Source organism: Drosophila mojavensis, unplaced genomic scaffold (assembly GCF_018153725.1).
Source record: "Drosophila mojavensis isolate 15081-1352.22 unplaced genomic scaffold, ASM1815372v1 contig_81, whole genome shotgun sequence".
NCBI classification, from domain to species: Eukaryota; Metazoa; Arthropoda; class Insecta; order Diptera; family Drosophilidae; genus Drosophila; species Drosophila mojavensis.
Window position 1 is genome coordinate 1,881,909 of NW_025318907.1, and position 26,032 is coordinate 1,907,940.

Genomic DNA, 26,032 nt, shown 5'->3' on the forward strand with positions numbered 1-26,032 from the left:
AAATAGTTTTTTAATTAAAAAATTACGACACAAAAATAAACGCCAGCAGAAAGAAACTTTTATAATTAAACTAAATGCAAATGTGTGTTGTCTCTTCTTTTCTATTTTTTTTATTTCTACTCTCCCCGTATGCTCTTCAGCATTCACCACAAAAATAAGGCACTTTGTTTGAGTCTAGCGAAAAACATCTTGCCAAATTGCATGCCGGCAAAAATAATTAAGTGACAATAATAATGGAAGCTATAAACTGAACATAATATTTACTTAATATTTTGTATGAGTTTGTCAAGAATACATTTTAAAATAGAAATGGGAAAGTGGATAGCAATTGCAAAGAATTCAAGTCAGTATTATTAATATCAATAATCATAAAACCAAAGCAAATATACAATGATAAAATATTTAAATACAACTTAACAGCGATATATCGTCTGCTTGGAAAAACATAACTAACATAAATAAATAATTTTAGGTGAACAAATATTTATTGTAAATTAAAAAATATAATAACGATTTTTATTAAAAATTTAATTTATTGCAAATTCTCTCTTTTTTTTTTTTTTTTAATATATTATGTCTTATTATATTATTCATACATATACACTAAAAGCTTTCATTTTTAATAACCCATATAATTCTATAGTGCTTATATTTTTTAAATTTAAATACCTATTGTAAAATAAAATATCTTAAAATGATTTAATATGAAAGACTCATATTTTTGTATCATATTTTAAATCTTATTATTTATTAAAAATTTATATTTTCGTAATTTTAATTTTTTAATAAATAATAAATAAATATATACATATGTATATCTTTAAAAAATTAATTTTTTTTATTTTCATTTTCGTATATTATTTTCAAATACTTTAAAAATATAAATATTTATGTAAATAAATAAGTAATAAAAATTAAATATTAATAATTCACATTTTCGTGTATTCAATTTAGTATTTTAATTATTAATAATTTAAATTTTCATATATTTATTTCAAATATATTTTCTTTATTTTTATTACATTTTTAACTACACAAATTTTTAACTTCATTATTGATTTAAATGCTCACAATTCCTAAAAGGTTTATTCAACACGATAATGCACAAAAAATGTCTAGTAAATTGTTTGGCAACAATATTAAAAGTCGCTTGAGTTTCTTATGCCAGATGGGATTATTTAACATGTTAGACGAATGCGATATGCTATTAAATCTAACTCCATTTGGGTGCCAATCAAAAATCTATTGAATGCATGTCAAAAAGCTATCGACAAAATGCAAATCTCAATGCAAATGTGAATGCGAATGTAAATGCGAATGTAAATGTAAATAATATGAATGTTTGGCAAAGTGACACGCCCACAGATGTGCATATATTTTTATACATATATATACATTTGTATCTTGTTGCATTCAATGCATATTCATAGGCATAAATCAAATGTTTTTTAATTAGTGTTAGACATACGGAGCTGTTGCCCAAAAAAATAGAAAAACAAAATAAGAAAAATACGGAAAATGTTACAAAATCTGAATACAACGATTTCAATCTTTTCAATTTTTCGCCACAGCTCTCTGTCTCCCTCTCTCTCTCTGTCGCCCTCCCTTTTGCTGTCTGCCTGCCTGCTCCAGCTCTGTCCATTGTGGGCTTTTGTAACTAATACAATTTGATTATGCAGGGCAAATGAAATTTGTTTGTCGGTTGTTTGCCAAACTATTCAATAGACATTCATCTGAGTTGTGTAGTCTCTGTGTGTGTGTGTGTGTGTAGGCGTAACATGCAGACGGACAGTTGTCAGACATCATACATATATGTATATGAAAGGACGTCTGCCTGTGGACACTCAACGACGCCCGTTTGCCTTTTATGCGGCTAACCGAGCAGACGAGTGAGATAGAGGGAGAGTGAGAGTGAGAGGGAGTGAGAGATAGAACTGGCGGGGTTCACAGGTCCTTGTCTGGTTAGCCCCCTGCCGTTCTGGGCTTTCGTCTATCAATTTGTTTGGGCAAAAATCTAAGCCACAAACTCAAAAAAAAAAAAAAAAAAAGCACAAAAATTGTTGTGCTCTTCTAACTATGCATAACAGGCAATTCCAGCAAACGCTTTTTGCTGAATTTCACCAAAAATCATATAGGAATATATGCACAAAATTATTTATAATTTATTTATTTTTTTTTTTATAATTTATTTATTAAGGATATTAACAAAAATATAGTCAACTTAGAGAAAAAATAATTTAAAAAATAAAAATAAATATATATATAGCCTAAGGATAATATATTTAGACCAGCCTATTGTCATTTGGTGTTTTACATTGCCGGAATGTTGGCATTAAATTGCTTGAATGTTGAATTTAATTTGTGAAATTGTTTTTAAATTGCGCAAGCATTTAAGGCTCGTCTCGTTGACTGTACGATTGATGTCCTTGATTTGCCTGTCAACTGTCTGCATAAAAATGTAAAAATTAAATGCAACAACAACAACAACAACAGCAGCAACAACAACAACAACAATACAATCCTCAACTGTCTGAGCAAGTGCTTTCATGTGTGTGCATTTTAATTTATACAACCGTAACAAACAATAACATTCATGGGCGGGGCGAATTGGTGTGTGGGCGTGGGCTTGGGCTTGGGCTTGGGCTTGGGGAAAAAAGCAGGAACTGTTCTCAGTTGTTCTTTGTTGGAAAACGTTGCGGTTGGGCCGCTGCTGTTATTGTTGTAGGCCTTTTGCTGTTGTTATTGCGGTTTTTGCAATTTTCATGCCTGGCCAAAGCTCCCACACACACACACACACACATATCCATCGAGCGTAGTCAGATTCCACATTCCCATGCCAAAACTTAGTGATGCAAAACCCGCACGGCTTTTCTATATTTTCCAATCATTTCCACTCCTGCTCGCCCCTTCTATGGCCACCTTGGCATTTGTCATGGCATTATGCGGCTTGACGGGCATTAATAAAGCAAATAACTGTGGCACTTTGTTCCAGGCTGATCCCGTCCAGTATCGGCTACCAATTTGAGCACGTGTCTGCGGCTTTGTTACTGCCAATTAGTGCGAGTCCTTCTAATTGCTGCTGCTGTGGATGGACGCAGTCATTGATTTTGATTTGCAGCTCGTGTTGATGGCGGCATAAAGTCACGTGGCTGCTGATAGATGGCTGACAATGGCCAGTCTTGCTCTCTCTCTGTGTGTGTTAACTTCTTAAGCGGACTGTTACTTTGATCACTCAAAAGGATTATTTGTTTCTCTTTGTCCTGGACAAATAAAATTGTTATGCAAAACTATGCCAAATTAGAGCAGTAGCAGTGGAGTAGACGGCAGAGCGTCCTGTTTGCATAACGAGTCTCCTTTGGCATTTGCTTGAAACATGCGTCTGTCCTAACCTTGAAAGCAACGTAATTTTTGTTGCTTTGTTTGCTCTTTAAATTGATTAAAATTCTTTTGCACTTATTGAATTCTATTTGATTCATTATATTGCTATTCATAAAACATATTTTGCAGTACCTTTGCTGTCTGACTTTTAAGTGCTAATCAAGTTGTTTAAAAATTTCTTCTGGACTTTGGCTGCGAAGTTTGCCTCTGCCTGGCCGAATGGCAGTTAATTAAAAACTTTGTCAAAGCTCTTACTTCTGATTTCTCTGTGCCAGCAGTGCTTGTTTCTTTAGCCGCTCTTGTTGACATATCCCTCTCCTCGTATAAAGCCTTGTCCCATTTCCATTATTTTATTTTTATTTTATTCTCTTTTTTTTCTGTAGTCCGTCCTTCTGCACTTTCCATTAAATAATTTCACATTTGCTTTCTTTTATTGCTGCAGCTGCAGCTGCATAATAATTTCTTTGCCTTTGTTTTTCTTTGCTCATCGCCGACCTGTGACTCCACATAGCTGGCCCCAACTGCAGCTGCCTCTGCCTTCACCGCCTGCTGCCCAGCCCTCCATCAGCCATGATATTATCCTTTAGCCACGCCCAGGCCGTTGCGTAGCTCGTGGCGTGTGTTAACTTTAGCAATTTAACTTTTTAATCAACATTTGCTTTTTGGTTTTCACTTTTACTTGTCGCACTCGCACCACCAGCCCCACCTGCCCCACCTGCCCCACTTCTGCCTCACTCTCACTATCGCTGACTGTGTTAATTAAACAAGGTGCGATATTCCTCTTGTTGGGACTATATAAAAAACTTTTTCAACATTGAAATATGATGCGAAATGAGTGCATGACTTACTAACTGACTGACTGACTGATTGACTGACTGACATTGCTCACACAAACGAAAACTGATATGTGCAATTAGCTCTTTTCACATTCAGCAGTTAGGTAAATAAAGTTTTTTATAAAATGCTTTTTAGTTCTCTTTTGTTGCATAAACTTTGAGCATATCTTTAAATAACTTTATATGCATATGTTAAATTGTTGAGCTGAATGATGGCTTTTAGATAGTTAAAAAGGTAGTAAACCCATAGTTGGTTAGATTTACTTGACTTTACCTAAAACACAACTTTATCTAATAGAAGCAGCCTTACAACTTATCTAAAATGCCGAATAAACGTTGAGCATATCTTTAGCTAAATTTATATGCATATAAATTTTTTATTATTATTATTATTAATATGTTTTCAAAACGATAGTTGGTTTGTTTAATCAAACGTTAGTTTAATCAATTAAATATCTAACATTTTAAGACTTTCTGAATATTCCAAAGGAATACGTGAGCTTAGCTGTTAGTTGTTTTGCATTTACAAGGAAAGGAAAATATAATAAAATTTATTTTAATATTTTTTATCAATTAATTTATATAAACTCCAGTTAATTAAAATAACAAAAATTAAATTCAAGTAAACTCGTTCAACTTCAGATAATTTTGCCAACTCAATGTTCAACTGGTACTATTTGCCATATTTCTAGTAAAATTACTCAGATTACTTGATTAAAATTATTATATTCCCACTTACACTGCACATCCAGGAGTAGCGAGGCATTCTGGCGTATCTTCAGTGTGGGATGCTCCATGACACATAAAATCCTTGCATTGTGATGGGCCCTGTAGACAGCGGGCAGACGCGCCTCGCTCTTGGCGCCGCTGTTGATTTTGTAGCCGTTCTTATCCTGTGCGAGTAGATAGAGCAAATTGGTTGGTTGCTTTGATAAAAATTCCATTAGAATATAAGGCTTAGGCCGGGACAAATTGGGCGAAATGACAAGGCAGTCAGGCTGGCCAATTAGTCTGGGCCTGTTATCAGCGCGACATCATTAATTTAAATTAAAGCGTCAGAACAGGGACAGGGACAGGAGCAAGAGCAAGGGCAAGGGCACTGCCTACGCCTACTGCTGGCAGTTCGTCCTGCTGCCTTCAGCCGCACCCACCGCGCGCCTTGACATGCAAATTTGTTGGCACAGTTTTCAATCAATCATCCGGAGCGACTGTAGTTGGGCACCAAGCAGACCAAACACGCAAATTTGTGGCATTTAGGGTCTACGACAAACAAACATGCACACCCACACACCCACACACACTCATAGAAAACTCTTAACACACACACACACACACGTATACAATAAACACTCGTGTCGACATCTTCGATGTGTTTGACAGGTGGCTGCGGGTGGTGGGTGGTGCGTGTTGGGTGGTGGTGCAGCTCGGGTGTTTTGAATGGTTGGATGGTTTATGCAGCGCTTGACCAAATGTCTGCTTTTCATTATGCTCGAGTGCAAGACAAACAAATTTGGCGTAACCGCAGCCAAGTGTCCGTCCGGAGATCCGTTGTTTAAGCCGTAGCCAGAAAAGCCACCGTTATCCACACTTCATGTGTTTGCTGTCTCTCTATCTCACCCCCTCCCTCCCACTCTCTCTCTCTATCTCTATATGTATATATATATATATCTGGCAGCTCTTATGTCTGCATAGCTTGCGGTTGCGCCTGGTTTGCATTAAGACGACAATCCAATATGTCAAAGTGTCAGCCAAACGCATCGCCACTCCATTTCTCTAATGGAATGCTGAAGCTGGCTGAAGCCGGCTGAAGCTGCCTGTAGCTGGCACTAACCTTCTCGTTCTTGATCTCCTCCAGCTCCAGCACCTCGGCGGACACCTTCTGGGCATGCCGATCCACGCCGGGACTGAGCAGCACCTCCCAGGTGAGCGTGGGCCGCGGGTTGCCGCCCTCGCTGACGCAGGCCAAATTCAGCTCCGAGTTCTCTTTGACTGGCACAAAGATGTTGCCCGCATCCAGGCGACGCGAATCTATCAGCAAATACGGTGGCTTCGGGCGATCTGCAAATAATAATTATTTAAAATTAGAAAAGTTTATTTTGGGTATTTAATATAATATTATTAATATTATTAAGCTATTCCACTACTATCATCTATGCTTCTCTGTTTATATAAAAATAATATACATTCTGATACAACAATATTTAATATATAACATTTAATTTAACTCTGGAGCAACAGCTGCTATGAATTAATATGGCTTAAGAATATTCTAATTCAAAAAAAAATTATAAATAATAAATAAATAAATAACAGCAGTTTAGCTATTTCTCATTATAATATATACTTCTCTGTTCATTTTTATAAATTAATAATAAAATTAGAAGATTGTTTTATAAGTAAATCAAATCACAAAATAATTAAATATAATTAAAGATATTCTGAATTAAAATTATGAAAACTTCAGTGAATTATAAAAGTATAAATTAGTATTGTAAATAAAAATAATAATATAACTAAGTGAAGTATTTATGATTTATAATTAAATGTATCGTAAAATTAAATAATATAATAATATAATAATAATAAATAAATTATACATTTTTTATGTAAGTAAATAAAATAACAAAAAATGAAATAATTAAAATATTATTACAATAATTAATTTAAAAAATAAATAATATTTAAGTAACGAATACTCAGTTGTTTTAGAATTTAGAATACCCTAGTAATTCAGCATTTAAATTTATTATTATATAAATATTTAATGTACGAAAGTGCCTCCCAAGTACTACGCTATCAAAATGTAAACTCAGAGACTTTCGGAATTTCAGCAGAGGTAAAGCACGTGCTAAGCCTCGACGACTTTTGACTAAGCTGACACGCATATAACGGGCGCGTTTCGCAGCTTCTGTCACTTGCAGCTAGCTTAGCGCGCGCACAACTGTACTTGCGAATTGGCTAATCGGGAAAGTTTTTCTTTTCTCGAGTTGGCTCATTGCCCGACTGCTCATGTGCCACGGACTGGCCAATTTCGCAAATGTAACGACCTTTTTAATATTTGTCTAAACTTTTCTATGCGCCAGGAGGATCTGCGGCTGTTTGCCTCGGTCTACTCACCCAGGACGACCAGCTTGACGGGCCGAGCATTTTCCGTATAGCGTCGCGTATTCTCCGCCTCACACTGCCATTTGCCGTCATCCTCGAGCATGACATTGGTGATGGTTAGCGCTCCATTAGCCTCCTTGATAAAGCGATAGTCGGTGACGCGCGTCGTGCGGTCCATGGCATGCACCACCTGCGGACAAAGATAGAGACAGAGAGTGGGTGAGTGGGTGGGTGAGTGGGCTTTGTGGCATTAAATGTAATGTCTACTGAGTTGCAGCAGTCAGTGAGGAAATTATGCAAATGCCTTTGGCCAACTCTTAATGCAACATTCACAAATTTTATGATAAATTCAATGATCCTATCGCACCACCATCCACTTATACAGCTGCCTTTCACTAGCCATGTGTGTGTGTGTGTGTGCAATGGGTTTTTCACTCGTAATATTTTAATACGAGGCAGCTTTTATTTACACTTTTATTACGATTCACTTCAAACAAACGAAAATAATGATAATTTAAATGCGCTTGAGCGGCGCCCCAGCAAATCCACTGAGTACAGTTACTGTAATGTGGCAACAATGAACTCGAACTGGCTTACAAAAATGTGGAAAACAAGAATGGACGTTAAATTGCGGCCAATAGTTGTACTGCCCGTCTGTCTGTCTGCCCGTCTGTCTGTCTGCCCGGACTGGGCTTAATGTTCAGTGAAATTTATGTGCGCATTCAAATGCTATACAAAAATATGAAAAATATTCGTAAATATGGCGGTAAGTGCGGTGCGTGCATATTGGGGGCGTGGCAGCATTTTCTGTTCAGCGTTCATAAATAATTTTAATTGCATTTGTGCGCCAGAGCTTAACCTTTGGCCACGCATTAAGCTGACTTAAATTACTGATGGGCTGACCATATCCTTAAAGTTCTCTTATTCACAATATTTGTATGAAAATAAATTTGTAAATATCCTTAATGTATTTTTGGTCTAAAGCTATTATCAAAATTTAACATGGAGTTAAATTTTCCAGTATTTATATGCGCAGGAATTTAGTTTGATGTTTATTGTAGATTTCTTTGAAATATTTATATATATTTAGTCATCAATCATACATATATATGTATACATAACATACATCTCGCCATTGCTAGTGTAGCTGCAAATGGATCGCAGCTTAGCAGTCGACTTTCACAAAAAAAAATAAATAAATAAATGTATAAAAAATAAAAAAATAAATAAATAAAATAAAATAAAAAAATAATAAAAATAAAAATTTAAATTAAAAAAAATAAAACAGAAATATCTGTGCAAATTCTATAGCGAAAAGTACTCGACTAACAAATACTCAGTATAAAAATGTTTTTATTCGTTAGGCTTTATTTATTTATTTTTCTTGTATTATTTTTTATTTTATTCTTGTCGTAAAAGCTTTATTTATTTTTGTATTATTATTATTATTATTTTTTTTTTTTACTTTTTCTTTAATATACAATAATTTATCTAGTTTTCAAATACTTTCCATGGAAAAGCATATGCCTCAAACTGATTCTCCCTAAAATTAAAAACAAAAATGTAAATACAAAACATAAAAACCAAATATTTTTGCAACAAATTCTGATGTTTTACTACGTAATACGCACAGCTTGTCGCACATATAGCAGAAAAACAAAAACAAAATACAATATATATATGTATATATTGCATATTCGCTGTGTGTGGAATAAATCTGTGTAAAATGTAGTATAAACAAAATATTTGTATTCCGCACTTCCGTTTCCGTTGCGTGCGAGTTTCAATTATTTGTTAGAACCCTTTGCTCTGCCAGTTACTGATTTTGTATATATATATATATATATTTTTTTTTTTTTTTATAAATTTTTGAAAAGCAGTGCAAATATTTATGCGTGCCTGGATTTTAGCAATTTTTTCTTGCTGACTTGGCAGCGCGTTTTGTCGTCCTATCTGCGTGTGTGTGTGTGTGTATCTCGGCTTCCGCTGAGCATTTGCTGCAGTCGCCGCGGCGGCCATTTCAGAAATTTATTAACCAGCGGCCGACGCTAGACGCAACGCATCGCATCGCATCGCATCGCAACTGGCAACTGGATTTTCAGACTGTGCAGCGGCGCATTCAGTTGGAAATTTATGAGGTAACATGGCACAGAGATGCCAGTTTTGGCGACTGCACACCTGCAGCACACACACACTCTCTCTCTGTCTCCCTCTCTCTGTGTGTGTGTGTGTGCGTGCGAGAGATTTTGGTTGGGCAACATGGCCGCTAGACAAAAGCGTTAAATGAGCGTGGCAAATCCTTGTTTACAGCGTCGAGCGGCCAGCGGATTACACGCTCGATTGTTTTGGCCACCCGAGCCGGACCAGGTCCAGGTCCAGGTCCACGTCCACGTCCCACGGCCCAAAGCTGGCAGCCAGTTTGCTGGCCATTGTTGTGGCATTAAATCTCACGCATGCGACGGCCTCGCAGCGATCTGTTTTCTGGTAATTATGATTTTTCGCCTTTTCGTCTGCCCCATTGTTGTTGCAGTTCTGTTTTATCATTTTTTGTTTTTGTTTTTTCCTGTTCGCCTTTGTTTTGCAGCTGCCTCAATTCGCATAAATTGTTGCATATTTGAAGGCGCATTTGAGTTTAACATGCGCATAACTTTGCATAATTTGTGGCATCGTTATCTGGCGACTGCCATTTTTGGCTTTCTGTTTGGGTTTGGGTTCTGGTTACGTGTCTATTGCAGATGGTGACAGAGCCAAAACTAAATGGCATTTCTTTTTTTTTTTTTTTTTTTGCGTCTGTTTTCTGTTGGGCTGGTCTTTTTGACAGTTATTATGCATTTGTTTTTGGTATTTCCTAATTGCGTTGTTTTAATTTTTGTCCATTTGTAATTTACAATCTACAATTTAAAATTTACATTTGCCGTGAGATTTTGTTGCGCAATATTTATTTATGGCTCTGTACAATAATGCAAATTTCTGTTTAGCTAGTTGTATGATTTCATTATTTCACGCTTTCCATATATAAAATTAATTTTATATGTATATATATTTATACATCAGGCATTACAAGTTGCGTTTCGCTCGAATTGTGTGCACGAAATAGTATTTGCTGTTAGTTATAAACATGGATTTTACGCATGACTTTTCACAAAATTTTAACATATTCATAACATTTTGTAATTAATTTTGAAAACAATATAACGTGTTCATATTTATACTTATATTTTATATTTTATTTTTCATATTTAATATTCTATTTTTTTTTTTATTTTCCTTTTTTTTTCATATTTTACATGTTATATTTTATATTTTATTACTTATTATTTAAATCTTATACTTAATATTTTTTTTATTTTACATTTTACGTTTTATATTTTATATTTTATATTTTATATTTTATATTTTATATATTATATTTTATATTTTATATTTTATATTTTATATTTTATATTTTATATTTTATATTTTATATTTTATATTTTATATTTTATATTTTATATTTTATATTTTATATTTTATATTTTATATTTTATATTTTATATTTTGTATTTTATATTTTATATTTTATAATTTATACTTTATATCTAATATATTATTCAAAAATTATTTCGGATGTGGTTTTAATGGCCATAATTAGTAAAGCCGAAGATACCAAGCCTCCAGTTGCTAAAGTTTCATTCAATCTACTTCATGAAGCAGACAGTCAGCAGAGAGTAGAAAGGAAGTCGAAAAATGACTACATATATGTAACACTCTAATTCTCTTCCTCTCTAGTGGCTCTGTTGCTATCTCACTTTGACTATCTCTCTCTGTCTTGCTTGGAATTGCAAAAATCTTGTCAGCAAACATTACTCGCTGCTTGTCGCTGGCGCTGCCTTTGCTGTTGCCCCAAAGCTACTAACTTGAAATTGCTTTCGGCAAATATATTAGCCTCTTGATAATTTTCAACAATAAATTCTTTGGCACACACACTCACACACAGGCACACACACATGCTGCGGTGCGCGGGGGAATGGGGAGTTTGGCAGCCACTCAAAGTAGCTAAGGCTAGCTGCATGACTGCATAGGGACCTCCAATGGATTGTGCAGCGCTCCAGAAAGTACAACAAAAGTCGCTCATGTTGCAAGCTGTCAGTGCAACACTTGTCGCATGTCATTGCCGCAGTTGCACTCGCAATGGACACATGCGGAGCGGTGCGGTGCGCGGCGCCGGCATTCGCAGCGAGTGTGTTTGTTGCACAGTTTGCTGAAGACAGCGCACAAGACGAAAGTCAGCGAACAGCAGCAGCTGAAATGCAATTGCAAATGCTGTTTGCAACATGAGCAAGCAGTGAGCAGTGCTGGGGAGGGGGTGTGCTGCAGACGGTCGGTAATGATAAAATATATTTGTTAAATCAAGAGCAGTCTAAGCTTAAGAAATTCAAATGCTCTACATATGAGAAAATTTCATAAAGGCATCAATTCTATTTATACTATTGACTTTATCTAAAATGTATATTAAATTTGTTTTTATATGAAAAAAAAAGATGTAAATTAAAAAGTTTTAAATATTTAATATAATAAAGTTAAATATTTTATAATATTTATTGTAATATTTTTTACTTTTTTATATTATTAAATAAAAAAGACTTAATTACCAACACAAGTCCCCACTTCTTATTTTACGTATTTTTTTTATATATATATTTATCGTTAAATTTCCTAATATTTTTTTATTATTTATTATTAATATTATAATCACATTTATTAATGTTTGTATTTATTGTAATATTTATATTATAAATATTAAATTTTTAAATAATAAGAAAGCATTTGCATTTTATACCAATATATATATTGCAGTATTGAAGTCACGGAATAATTACCCACTTTATAATTATTTCTAGAATATATTTTTATTATATTTTATTATTTATTTAAGTTTATTTACATTATATTTTATAAAATTTAATGCATTAGTTATATTATTAAATATTATTACATATTTCTATTTCCAATATCTATCCTCAACTAATTCTGCTTTGATTATCAGCCTTTATCCTGACTAGCGCTTCCACAGCATTCAAATTAATTCAATTAGTTGTCAAATCCTAACTTCGTATATGGTAAAGCCAGAGTCTTGCGAACCGCATTAATCGAACTGTAAAGTGAACAGCTGCAAATTTCTGCAATATTTCGGAAGCCCTCTTAATAATCATCTTAATTTGCTGCTGCTGCCACGAGAAGAGCATTTTAATTGTGGCGCAGCTGCGGCTGTCGGCTGGCTCTGCCAGTGTCTCACATTGTTGCCGCATCATTGTTGTAATTGCAGCCGCCGTGGCTGAGCTGCCCCACTCCAACTCCACTCCCTGATCTGCAAAGCATGTGCTCCGCTCATGTCTTCGCTTTCACATGGCTGGCTTTTGTTTTAACACAACTAATACAATTGCACCGTGGGGAAATGTTGCCTCTGCTCCTTCGTCGTTGCTGCTGCAACGTCAGCGGCGTTGATTTTATTTGCCAGCGAGCGAAGCTGGAAAGTGGAGCCTCGCCTCGGCATTCCCGGCCAGAGTGACAGAGAGCGAGAGGCAAAGAGAGAGGGAGAGCGCCGACATTGTTACTAACTTAATAAAGTTGTCAAAGGTACAAAGTAAGCGGCGTGTTAGCAACTTGCCACGCCCACTGCAACAGCCGCTGACGTTGCATTGTTGCTTGATTTTCATTTGGGGATTTGCCGTCTTCAGTCTGAGTGATTAATTTCTTGGCTTGATGTGATTTACTTACAACTGCAGTCACTGCCGCATCTGCCTCTGCCGCTGAGCACCACCGAGCGCCACCGAGCACCACCGAGCACCATCAACGAGCAGCGCAAAGCGAATCACTCTATTAATGTCATGCATTAAGTTTTGCCCTGCGTCTTCTAATTGACTAATGGAGGCTTAGGGCGGCTTTTGACAGCCAGACCCTTTGAGATTTATGTGCTTCTAGCCGCTGTTGGGATACATAAAAAGCGCCTGCTCCCGCAGCCAGACAAAGTCTGTTGACCTTAAACCTGAGCCATGACAACAGCAACCAACAGCTGCGGCTATAAATAAGTTGCAGCCTGCCAAGCGCCACAAAGTATGCAACAATGGCCAACGACCAAAGATGCAACCATAAAAACGACGCATCTGAGAATTGTAGGGTATCTCTGACTATACGACAGCTGCATAGAAATAAATGAAAATCATATATCAGAGAACACATTTCATTCGAGTATTTATTGGTCTAGACAAACTCTGAGCCACTTCTCACATTTATTTATTTATTATTTTGTCAGATTAAAATTTTAAAATAAATAAAATATATTCGACATTTATTTGTATTTTTTTTTTTTTGTTTTTTACAGCAATAATATAATTTAATACCTTATGATAAAAATAAAGTGTTTATATGTTTACATATGTTTCTATTATTTATTATTTTATTTGTTATATTCTCAAAGATTTTTGTATTATAAAAGACCACAATAGATATATTTATATAAATTGAAAATATATTTTTTTTATTATGTTTTTTATTTTAACTATTTATTTTATTTATTATTATTTAATTTTAATTAAAAAAAAATTAAATTAAATATTTTTTTTTTTTTTAATATTTATTTTCCTTATTTATTTTATTTATTTATTATTATTATTATTATTTATTTAATCGAAGACCAAATATTAAAGATTAATTTTTGATTATTTGTTTATTTTTGTAAATATATCTTTCCATTCTAATAAAAACAATTTACACTAATTACAATATTAAATCACACGCTTGACTTCAACTGAAATTTTCTTTAAATCTGCAGAGTATTATGAGCTCAAGCAGAGTATAACATTTTGTCATAGCTGTCGCGTCGCATGAGTGTTGGTTGCCCAGATGAAACTTACAACCGCAAGCTTTATGTCTGGCCGTTGTCGCCTTGGAGCATATTGCACAATAAAAGCTAGCAAATTGCGCGTAGACAAAAGCTTAGCCCAGCCTGGTGTTTAAAGGCCGAGCTGCAGTTGGGGTCGTGGAGCAGTTGCAGCACGACGTGTGCACAAATAGTGCGACAAATTTTTACGGCAAATAAAACCAAGCGCAATCGATAGATGCGAAATGTCACAGAGATTGCAAAGTCGTCGGATTTTCCTTGTTTTTTTTCATTTTTTTGATAGCACAAACAAGTGCAGCAATCAGGGAGGGTAGACAGTGGAGGGAGGGGAAGAGGAAGAGCGAGCAAAGACGTGCCTGTCATATTTGGTGTGTGCAATACGCCAAATGGCAGCTGTTGACAGCCAATTTGGTGGATTTTTTTTGTATCCAGCGATGGCATTTCTTAACTTACGCGTATGACGGCGTACAATATTGAATTTAATTTTCGTATAGTACAAACAGCAGACAGCGAACCCAACAACAGCGAACTGCTAGTCAACACATTGGCAGCAACAATGTTTGCATGCGCCGCCCACAAGAATGCAACGCTTTTTACCAAAACCAACGCACACACAGACACACACACACACAAAAGCATACAAGGCATGCAGACACTTACACCTGGGCCAGGTGCTGGCTGGAAGCGTCAGTTAACTGCCAAGCCAAGCCGCAGACCAACAGCCGAAGCACGTACACAAAGTGCTGCTGTTATTGTTGTTGTTAGTGTTGCAGTTGCTGTTGTCTTTGTTGTTGTTGTTCTTGTTGTTGTGTTAGTTTCAACTATTATTTGCCCATCAACAACTTGGCCTGCCCACTCGTTGTTGCAATTTACACTGCACAAGAGCAGCACGAGCAACAACAACAACAACAACAACAGCAACCACAGTGCAAACAATACGGAACAACGGCAACTGTAAAATAAACAAGCTGAGCAAAGTAAGTACAAGTCGAGCACTGCACAGATGTTTTGTTGTTTATATACAAATAAACATACATATACATATATATATATATATAGTGCTTGCCTCAAGTTCTGCATAATGACTTTCTGATGAAGTTATTATGATAAATAAAAACTATATTGTTAAGATCACAAACAAGCAAGGCAGCTTGCTTTCATTTTAATCGATTTCAATTAAATTGAAATATTTATCAATCGCTGCTCATATTTCATTTCATGCTGCTGTGACAGTTTTCATAATTCGATTCGATATTTACATTAAATTCAATATAGCGTTAAATAAAAAACTTGACTTAATGAAATATATTAAATTTGTTCAATGAAGTCCTTTTGATAAAATTCTGCAATAAAATTTGGCATCGTTTGCCATAATTCCTTTGAGCTCCAACGTTGCATACACTTTTTCTGCAACTCTCCGTGTTGTGTAATTTTTGTTTTCTTCTCTTTTCTTTTTTTTTTTCTTTTTTCTCTGCGTAAAGTTTAATAAATTTCAACGTGTGCGTGATGCATACTATCATCCACACAGTTTTTGCCGGGCTGCCTCGGAAAATGCTCTCGACTGCGGCCGCTGGCAGGCAAAGCGGTTATAATTGCATTACGCCGAAAGGTAGACTAGCTTTTTGCCCAACCTCCCGCCCCCAACCACGTCGACTGTTTGCACTTGCAATTACAACTCAATAACTTTTGCCGGCTGGTTGTTAACTTTTGCGCCATGTTTGTTAATTTTGTTGCAGTTTTTGGCTCTTTGCCGCTGCCCCGACTCCTGCTGCTGCTGCCAACCACCAGCTGTTTACTCTCTCTTTCTCTCTCTCTCCTATTTTTTTCTTTCAATTTAACTCGTTAGTTAAAGCACGCGCAGCAGCCAAAAAAAAAGTGTGTGTAATTTGCATTTGTATAATATTTCGCTGCAACTCGTGGGCGTTGCCACAGCGCACAAAATTGTAATTAGAAGTCGGCCACAAAAAAAACTGAAGCCCGTACGACTTTGTCGTGGGCTCGTTAGGGCAGCAGAGGGCAGCAGGTCCCCTGACGGATGAACTCTTAAAATGCTTTTGACATCAGAAACTATCAAATAATAACGATTATCCTATTTGCATAATGCGGCATTTAAACGACAAATAAGCAGAAGCACAAAAGCCAGACACAGAATGGAAATGAGAGTAGCTGAGAGACAGACAGAGATAGAGCAAGAGAACGAGAGGGAGAGAGACGAGAAGAGCTGACACTTGAGACGTCTGACAGGAAGATAGAGGACAGCGTCCGATGGGTATGAAAGAGATAGAGAGAGAGAGAGGGAGAAAAGGAGAGCGGCCAGCGGGTACAAAGGACAAACGCAGTGCAGGCGGCAATAAAAAGCAAATAAGAATATTACGGCATAAATTATGCAGGGAAACTATGAAATACCCTGTAATCTACTAAGAAAGTAAAAATTCCTTAAAAATAGAGAAAACTAAATTTTAATGCTGATTTATAGTTTAAGAAAGTAAAATTAAATTAGATATAAAGAAAACGAAATTTAATAACTGATTTGTTTTTTTTTTTAGTTAAATAAATTATCTATTTATTGTTTGATTTATTTATTTATTTTTTCATTATTCATTCAATCATTTCGTTTATATTTTTCTCTAAAACTATATGTAATTTTCTTTATCGTAGAAATTCTATTATTTTAATAATTTCATATTGCCGACCGGAATGACATTTAATTGTTTATTTATTTATTTATGTTTATTTATTTCTTTTTTTTTTAATTTAATTTTTTTTTTTTTTCTTTTAAAATTTTGTAAATCACTTTAAAATATTGAATTTGGTTTTAGTTTCTATATATTTTTATATAATATTAAATACTCAATTAATTCTTCAATCATATTTATGTCACCTTATTTTTTTTTTTTTTTTTTTTTTTTTCATTTCCTCTCATCTATTGCGAACTGTTTATAGCAAAACAATTGGAATTTGGTGCCAACGCACTTGTTTCACAGCTAAAATACCCACTAACTAGTTCCACTATCTAGTGGGTAGAAATATTAAAATGCGAATGCTGCGAGACAGCTTAAAGGACCCAAAGGAAGCGCTAGTAGCTAACGGGCCGCACAAGAATGCAATTAAAGTCAAAAGCTGCAAACAAGTTGGCAGCTCCGACAGTTGCATTTAGAGTCGGCAGACATTGGGAGATGATGTGGAACGGTAGCGATTGTTGTCACTTACCTGGCCATTCTTGTACCACATGCTGGAGGATATGTCCAGGTCGACCTCGCACATTAGCCTGATCTCCGAGTGCTGCTCGGCATAGACCACCGACATCTCCTCGTCCTCGTAGGGATTGGGCAGTACCGGGCGCAGAGGCAACGCCCGCGGACCCTCCAACGGCCCCTCGTCGTCCATCAGTTCCGCCTCGTCGCGACTCTTGGCAAACAGATCGCGCGTGGCGGTGCCGCTATCGAACTCCTCCACATCGTCGATTATGATGACGGGCTCCTTGGGCTTGGGTTTTAGATCTTCCGGCGCCAGATGCACCGTCGACCGAGCGCGTTTTGCCTTCATCGTAGTCAACAGCCCGGAGAACGTTCGGTTTGCGTACGTCGTGGCGGTGGCACTGGTTGCCACTGTGGTGGCACTGGACATGACCGTGGGCAGCTCCAGCTCCTCCTCCTCCGTCTCCCGGCGCAAACGCGGCTTAGCCTCCTTGTGCGGGGCTGCCCGATGCGCCTGGTGCACACGATGGCTCTTCAGCTGCGCCTTCCACTTGGCCACCTTTGCCTTGGCGCAGTTCTTGGCACACTTGGAGGGCGCACTGCTGTGCCCCACCACCGGCTTATGGTCAGCTGCCAGCTGACGCATTCTCTGTGCATCTGCCGCTAGCTCGAGCGAACTCTGCACCGGCTGTGGCCTCTGCTCTGATATGCTGCGCCATTTGCTGGCTGCGTGCTCGGCGGGTGTCGTCTTTGGCAACGACTTGGCATTGATATTTTGTTGCAGTGTATAGGTGGTGCCTGCAAGAACAAAAGTCAGTGGAATGTATGAGAAATTATTCTAATAAAATTTAATTACATGTAGGATATAAAGCTTTATTATAAATATATTTAATTTTTTTTTTTTTTTTTTTTTTTTGACAAGAGGCTTACATGCTATCTCATTGTCTTTCTCTAATAAGGCCTTGGATTAGGCTCAGCAAGAACTATATTTGTCTCCCTCTCGTGTAGTGCCTAAATATACTAAGAAGCGTGATGTCAAATTAAGCAGCTTTGCAACACTAGTCTGTTAATTAGATGATCTCTTGCTGTTAGACAACAGACTGTTCTTTTGCAATATCAAATTACATTATTATTATCATTATATTATTATTTTATTTTATTTTGTAGTTGTTGTATTTTATTTTAAAATATATTATTTTATTTATTTTTTTTTTTTATTTATTTATTTATTTTTTTTACTCTTATAATGAGTTATTATTATTATTTTATTTTAATATAATGATTTGTATTATCGATATAACAATTAAAGAAGTCAAGTGTCCTGTTAAATGAGTCTACTAAAACTCTACTGTTCCTATGAGCCTTAAGTTAGCTGCTGGAAAAATATATAAAATCTGTGAAGAGCAAATGTTTATGGATAAAGCAAGATGCTCTGAAATATTATCTCTAACCAAGCCGAAGCGACTATTAGCCAGTGCTTTAGCCGAAGTTTTTACAACTATCAATTATTCCTAATTACTACATATAATTGACTCAGAATCTAAACTAACTAAATTATGAAATCTTTTATTATCCATACTCGAGTTGCATAGAAAATGAAGTAATAAGTTAATGCTCTCTCCTTCTGTTAAAAAAATCAATAACAGTGCGAAATGCCTCAGATTCCTTTGTCAATCTATGGACTCGCATAGCTGTGAATCATTGACCCAAATGCGAACGCATGAACAGTTCAATTTACAGGTATCCAACAGCTGCCTGGCAACAGTGCCTGCTGGGACAATGGGACAGAGGAGGTCGCCCGGCATACCCGACCGAAAGTGATGTAAAAATGCCAATGGCAATACTTTGGGAATGGGAGTATCAATTTCATTGCACTGTAACGTGTAAATATCGCATAGCACATGCGCTTACAAGGCTCATGCATTTATTTATGATATTTGAAAGTGGTCTCCCCCTGCTCCCCCTCCCAAGGGCTTGGGCCGAGCTGCATTTGGGCTGGGCAGATTGAGACTGCTGGCTAGAGAAATGTGTTGCTCTATGTATGCAAATCCTTTGCTAATCCTTTGCCATGCAAAGCAATTTTCAAGCCTAACTTTTGTTCGGCTGCCAGCCTCCTCCCACAATGAACTAGACAACGTAGTCGAATGTACTCAAACTCTGAGACTGTTGTCACTTTGGCAACTCTGGTTATTGTCTGGCTGCTGCTGCTGCTGCTGCTGCTACTGCTGTTGTTGATAAATTTACACAAGTGTATGACAAGCTTTCAAATGGTAATTAATATTCATCTGAGACGGGGACCATCAGAAGACAACGCGCTGCGTAGCTCGTTCCCAGTCACACGCTCTCTGCTGTCTTCTCTGTCTGGTAACCATTTGTCCACACCACACACACGCACACACTCACACACACACACGGGGAGTCAACTAGGCGCATTGGCTGGCAGTGTGGTTAGCTGACAAAAGCAGTGGCAACTCCTGCTGGTTGCAACCCTATTCTGTTTTGGGCTCCACGGCCATTGTCATTGTCTTTTGTCTCGGCCCTTTTCTGGTTTGGGGGCGGTGTTGCTATTCTTTTTACAGGGGGCGGGGCGGGGCGGTGCGGTTAGGCGTGTGTTTTTCCTGTTGCTGTCGGTGTTTGTAGCTAAATTAAAGTTGTCATTTCTCAAGTGAACGCACAAAAGTATGCAATGCGCCTAATAAATTTGCACTCAGCAACGCTGGCAACCCTGGCAATGCGCTCTCTCGCATATCCGGGCTAAGGCACTATAGGCATAACTTAACAGTACGAGCATGTCATTTGCACAGCAGGCGGTAGGCGTGTACTTGTATGTATGCGTGTGTGTGTGTATAAAGACTTACAGCCACACACACACACGCACACACACACGCGCAGAGCGAACACTCACCCAATTCAGAGAGGACAGGCAGCGTTAAAATGTTTTCACAACAGCTTAAAAGTCTGCTACACTTTTTGCATAGGCAGCCAGCCAAGTGCTATGTCTGTCCATGTCCACGTGTGTGTGTGTGCGTGCGTGTGTGTTTGTCTTGTTTGTTTACATGCAGTTGTAGTTGTTGTTTGTGCTGTAACTTAAGTTGTAAATGAAGATTGCGCCGGAAATTGCACAAAACTGACAGCGTCTTCGCTGTGCGAGAGACTCGGCTACCCTGGCCCAATCCTTGTCCTCACTGTGCTCGCCCCCATCACCGTCACCATCCCTCCCCACCCCGTAAAGCTCTTTATGTGCGTGTAAATTTAATGAAGCTGCCACCCATGCCAGCGAGTTGCGAGTTCCTAAAGAAAAGTGGGCGTGGCACTAGCTCATGCATTTCGAGGGCGTTGCAAATTTCTCTGGCATACACGAAATACGTTGCATACGTTGCGGCGCATAAATTGCGTGCACTGCTCCGTATAGGGCCACTGTTGCTACGGGGGGTGGGTTGGGGGAGGCCCGCTCGCCCACAAAACTGCTTGCAATGTTGTTGTTTGGCAGTTAATAAAATTGTTAGTTTTGAGGCTAAACTTGTTGGCAGCATGTTGCTCATTAGGCGGCTGAACTTGGCAGTCACAAAACTCCGGCTGCTTGCAGTGCTGATTGGATAGGTAATACACACATATCGAGGCGCATTGGCACGGAAAGGCAGCCGCAATAAGTTCGAATATTTACCGGCACAACTTTATTTCTTGTTAAGTTGGATTACAAACTTGACTATGAGCTAACGATCAATTCCCTCAATATAAGGAGACTTCGAGCAAGTCAATTTACTAGCCAGCTCACCCACTAACCTTCTCCAAATATGTATATATTAAGACAAGCAGATTATCTATGACATGACGATGAAGCGATGAGTGGCTTCAAGTAATACTATACTATACAAATTAAAAAGATCTATCGATGTTACATAAATATTATCTAAAATATATATGAATTAAAATAAATAAAAAAAAATAGATAAAAAAATAAAATTAAAAAAAATTGAATGCACAAAAAAAAGCTAAACAATATTTAAATTAATTAAACAAAAAATAAAATAAACAGTTAAAAGGAAACATAAATAATATTTTCTAAACTGAATCATGCAAACAAAAATTAAATAAAAAATTAAATTATAATATACAAAAAATCAATAGATTCAGGGAATAGAAAAAAGAGCACAGTACAGTTACATAAACATTTCCTAAGTTTACATAAATGGGGAAAAAATGTAATTACATTAAAATAAAATGAATTAATAAAACACTTAAAAGAAAATATAAAATTAAAATATAAAAAAAAAAAAAAAAAAAAAAAGAGAGAGCTTACTATGTTACATAAAAATGTTCAAATTTATATGAATTAGAATGAATTTATATAAATTCTTTTGGATAAATGTAGATTTTCTAATTATGTTAATCATATATCACATAAGCTCTGAAGTCCAACATTAACTTGATGGTATCGATATGACATATAACTTTCTTTTCAGAATAAATTTGAATGAGAATATGTATTTTCTTGAGTTTTGCGCTTCATTTTTTATTATGGTAATCAAATCAATGCAATTTTGCTGTAATTGCAATATTTGAAAAAATCATGCCATAGAGCGTTTCACATGGGGAGAGAGATAGAGAGAGAGAGAGAGAGAGAAAGCTGCGCACTAAATGACAATTATGACCAGTCCACAGCTTGTGCACTACTATATATGTATATACATATAGATTTATACAGTGCTTATCATAATTATAGCCCACCCTGCAACTTAAACTTTGAGCCCGTTGTAACAAAATTTTTAAGGTTTTTTTAAAATAAATTTTACAGCACATTATAGACTTGAGCATGTTCAGTAGATTTTATCAAAATTTTAGTTCAATTTATGGAAAACTAAGAAAGAACCGTTAACTTTTGCTCTGTGCTAGCATTTTTGCTTGCATTTTTGTGTATCATAATTATAGCCCACTGTCGCAAATTTGAATTTATTAAGTGCGGAACAGACTTTTGGCTTTACAGACATTGTAATTAAGTAAATTTAGATGGTTTTTAAGAGATGCCGCTTGGAAAACAATTATCTTATTATGAAAAGGGCCGTATTTTCTCTCTTTTCGAGTCAGGAGAGTCTATTTCGAGTATTTTACAAATTTAAAAAAAAAAAAATCTAAGTGTAATTAAAATTTTTTTGGATAACCCCGAAGAATAAGGATCAAGAAGGCGCACTGGGTGAAAACCGTTACTAATTGCGCACGATAAACGCAAAATTTTTAAGAAAACCAGCAACAGCTCAACCGCTTGTACAGCTTTGGCCTCACATGTGGGCGAATCTATGTCAGCGATGACTGTTTGGCGAGTACTTAAGAGCTCAGGAATCATAAATAGGTCTAAACTGATCAAAGCATCCATGTTGCTAAGTCGCCACAAGGTTGCTCGACTTGGTTTTGCCGATGGACATACTGCGACCGATCTGACATACGCGCGTTTGAATCATCGTCTTTTGGCTTACAGTATATTTATAAATTTTTACCCTAACAGGTCGTATTTTCTGATGGGAAGAAGTTTAACCTGGATGGTCCTGATGGGTTTGATACTTATTGGCATGATTTGAGGAAGGATCCTATGTTTTTTTCAAGGACAAACTTTGGAGGTGGCTCCGTCATGATTTGGGGTCCATTTTTTTCATTTGGTACCTGAGAATTGAAGTTTGTAACGAACCGAATGAACAGTAAAGAGTATATTCAGGCTCTGGATAGTAGTCTTAATCCATATTTAAGGGAATTACGTGAGAAACCAATGGTTTTCCAACAGGATAATGCTTGAATCCATGTGAGCAGACGTACAAAAGAGTGTTTGGAGGAATGTCATGTTGATGTCCTTGACTGGCCAGCATGTTTTGGGGATCTCAACCCGATAAAAATGTCTGGGGTAATCTTGCAAGACGTGAGTATGCCAAAAATCGCCAGTTGGAGACAGTTGGATATCTTAAAACGCAAATTCTAAATGACAATGACTAAATAACAAAGTTTCGAAAAGGACCTTTTATTAAATTTAGTGGTTTCAATGAGGAAGAGAATTTTTGAGTTAACTAAGATAAATGGAGGCCGGACTAAGTATTAACATTAGTTTTTCCATTAATCCGCAACGAATTCGGATTTTTTTTTACAAAAATATGAATATGGGCTATAATTTTGATACAGAAAATGGTGCTGTTTTTCCTTGTTTTTTACTTCTTTTTAAGAAATCGTTATTAAATCGTGAATTTTAAGTGAAAAAGTTTTTTGCCATTCATAATTGAAATATTGAACTACTCATTTTTGAAGATTTTGAGGAAATATTCCATTTGGGAAAAATTTTCAGCCGATTCGTTTAAGTGGATTAAAAGTGGGCTATAATTATGATAAGCACTGTATATATTTACGTAAATAGACACAGTGTTTTTCCATTAGGTCTCTGTGAGCTCTATCAATATGCAAAATGGCGATTGCATTTTCATAAACTGGCAAAGGGGCGTACGTACCGCCGCGTGCCTAGGGGCGTGCTGGGCAATCAAGCGCTGACATAATTACATGCTCGTATGCGAATATGTCAGCCTGATTACAGGCTCGCTCGTCCATTGATGAGGGGCGGGGGCGTTCTGCACATATAACAAGCAAATTTCATTGATTTTCCTTTTTTTTTCATTTCATTTTTCAAGCATTGCACTGCGCCGATCGTTTTTGCCAGGCAACACACATGCAAACGACATACAGTTGCATTTTTAAATATTTGTTTCCCATTTATATATATATATTTATTTATTTATTTTTTTTTTTTATTTAACCTCTTTTGCATGGCTCGACAATGAAGCGTTGCCAGTGCTGCCTACACACTTCAACTTTTTTTTAATTATGTCAACAATAATTTAATGCACTCGCATGCTGAGTATGTGTGTGTGTGTGTGTGTGTGTGGATCTGCTTGTGTTGCCAATAATAATATTATTTTATGTAAATGCCGTGCACTCTAATAAAAAATATTACAGCGTAGCAAATAGTAATAAAAAAATGCCATGTGCTTATCAGTGCAAATATAAGTGACGCAAAAGGAAAAAGAAGAAAAAGCGAAATAAAGAAATAGTATGATATATAAAAAACGCAAATCGGCTGCATGCATATTCAATATGCAATTTTTTTCTCGATCATCGGGTGATTGCACTTGAAAACATATCCATTTGAGATATATACAAATATGTTGAAGGCATGCACTGGTATTGGTAAATTATTAAATAATCGATGAAAAGTTCTTGACTTAAATAGGGTTAGCTTTCAACTTCAATAGCTGATAGCTTTAGTGGGTCATATATATTTATATATATTTACTTAAATCGTGACTAACTGCATTCATAATATAAATTTACAAATCTATCACGTTTTATTCAGATTAGAAAATGTGAATAGATTATTATTTAAGTGCCAAAAATGATGTCTGCCAATAAATTTCTTTTACTGATACTCTAAGAAAGATTTCAGAGAGCAACCGATTGCGTCGTTTCTTCAACGACCTCGTTCGCGTTCGGATGAAAACATTTCGTTGAGTTAAGTTAAGAGTAAAGTTATTGCATTGGTATATAAGCGAGGAGTGTGCTCACTAGACGCATATAAAATCAGTTTGAGCTGAGTGTGATAAATACATTTATAACTAAATATGGTTCCATTTTTTGTTCTTTTTTACTTATAACGATTTTTATACCCTGAACCCATTTTCAGGGTATAATGGTTTTATTAAATGTATGTAACAGGCAGAAGGAGGCGTGGCAGACCCCATAAAGTATATATATTCTTGATCAGGGCGACGAGCTGATTTAGCCTTGTCCGTCTGTCCGTCCGTCCGTCTGTCCGTCTGTCCGTCTGTCCGTCTGTCCGTCTGTCCGTATGTTTGAACGCGTCGATCTCAGAAGATATAAGATCTAGAGACTTGAAATTGTTTTTCCTAGATCCGTGTATAGCACGCGCATATCGAGTTTTGCTTTAAATATCGATAAATTGCCCCGTTATTTTGTTATCAATTAAAAACATTATCGAAAACCAGTAATAAATTTATATCTGCTACATCTTTAGCAGAGCAGTCTCGACTAGAGCTTTTTTGTACATATTGCCTACATAATATGATGTACATATTTTTATCGTTTGTACATTTAATTTGCCTTTATTTAAAATATTTTTCTTCTTTAAAACTCCTTTCATTTATATTTAATAATTTCCATCCAATTATTCGCTTCATTTGCTTCGCTCACAGCTTTGATTCTGCACTTGAACTGCTTAATTACTTGAGTTGACGAAGTTTGACTCTAAGAATAGCAATCCCTCAATATACTCGACATAAGTATTTTCCAACATTGCACACAAAATCTCAGGAGCCATGGAGTAAGCATTAATTCATAGGGTAGTCAATGCTCCGACCAGCCCAACGACAGCCCAACGACGACAGTCCCATCATTAAGCAGACTTCAATTGTCAACACAATGCATGCGCTGTGCATGCAACGCCCTATCGCATGCAACATGCACTATGCAGCTCCTTTCATCGTCCTTTGCTCGCTTTCCTTTTGCTCGTGTTGCACATGTGCAGAGCGTTGGGCACAGAGCGTTGATTAGGTTAATGTCCTTAAGGCATAATACCAGCTGGCTTTCCACTT

General features: G+C 36.5%; 1 protein-coding gene across 1 annotated transcript in view; it reads right to left on the reverse strand.

The window, feature by feature from the left end:
* The window catches only part of LOC6580482 (hemicentin-1), a 206,323-nt gene that overhangs the window by 33,780 nt on the left and 146,511 nt on the right, over positions 1-26,032 (reverse strand). The window contains exons 3-6 of the mRNA XM_002006284.4: positions 17,410-18,194; positions 7,332-7,509; positions 6,046-6,272; positions 4,954-5,107 (exon numbers count right to left, since the gene is read on the reverse strand). Of these exons, the coding sequence (XP_002006320.2) occupies positions 4,954-5,107; positions 6,046-6,272; positions 7,332-7,509; positions 17,410-18,194 (1,344 nt within the window). The remainder of the gene's footprint in view (positions 1-4,953; positions 5,108-6,045; positions 6,273-7,331; positions 7,510-17,409; positions 18,195-26,032) is intronic.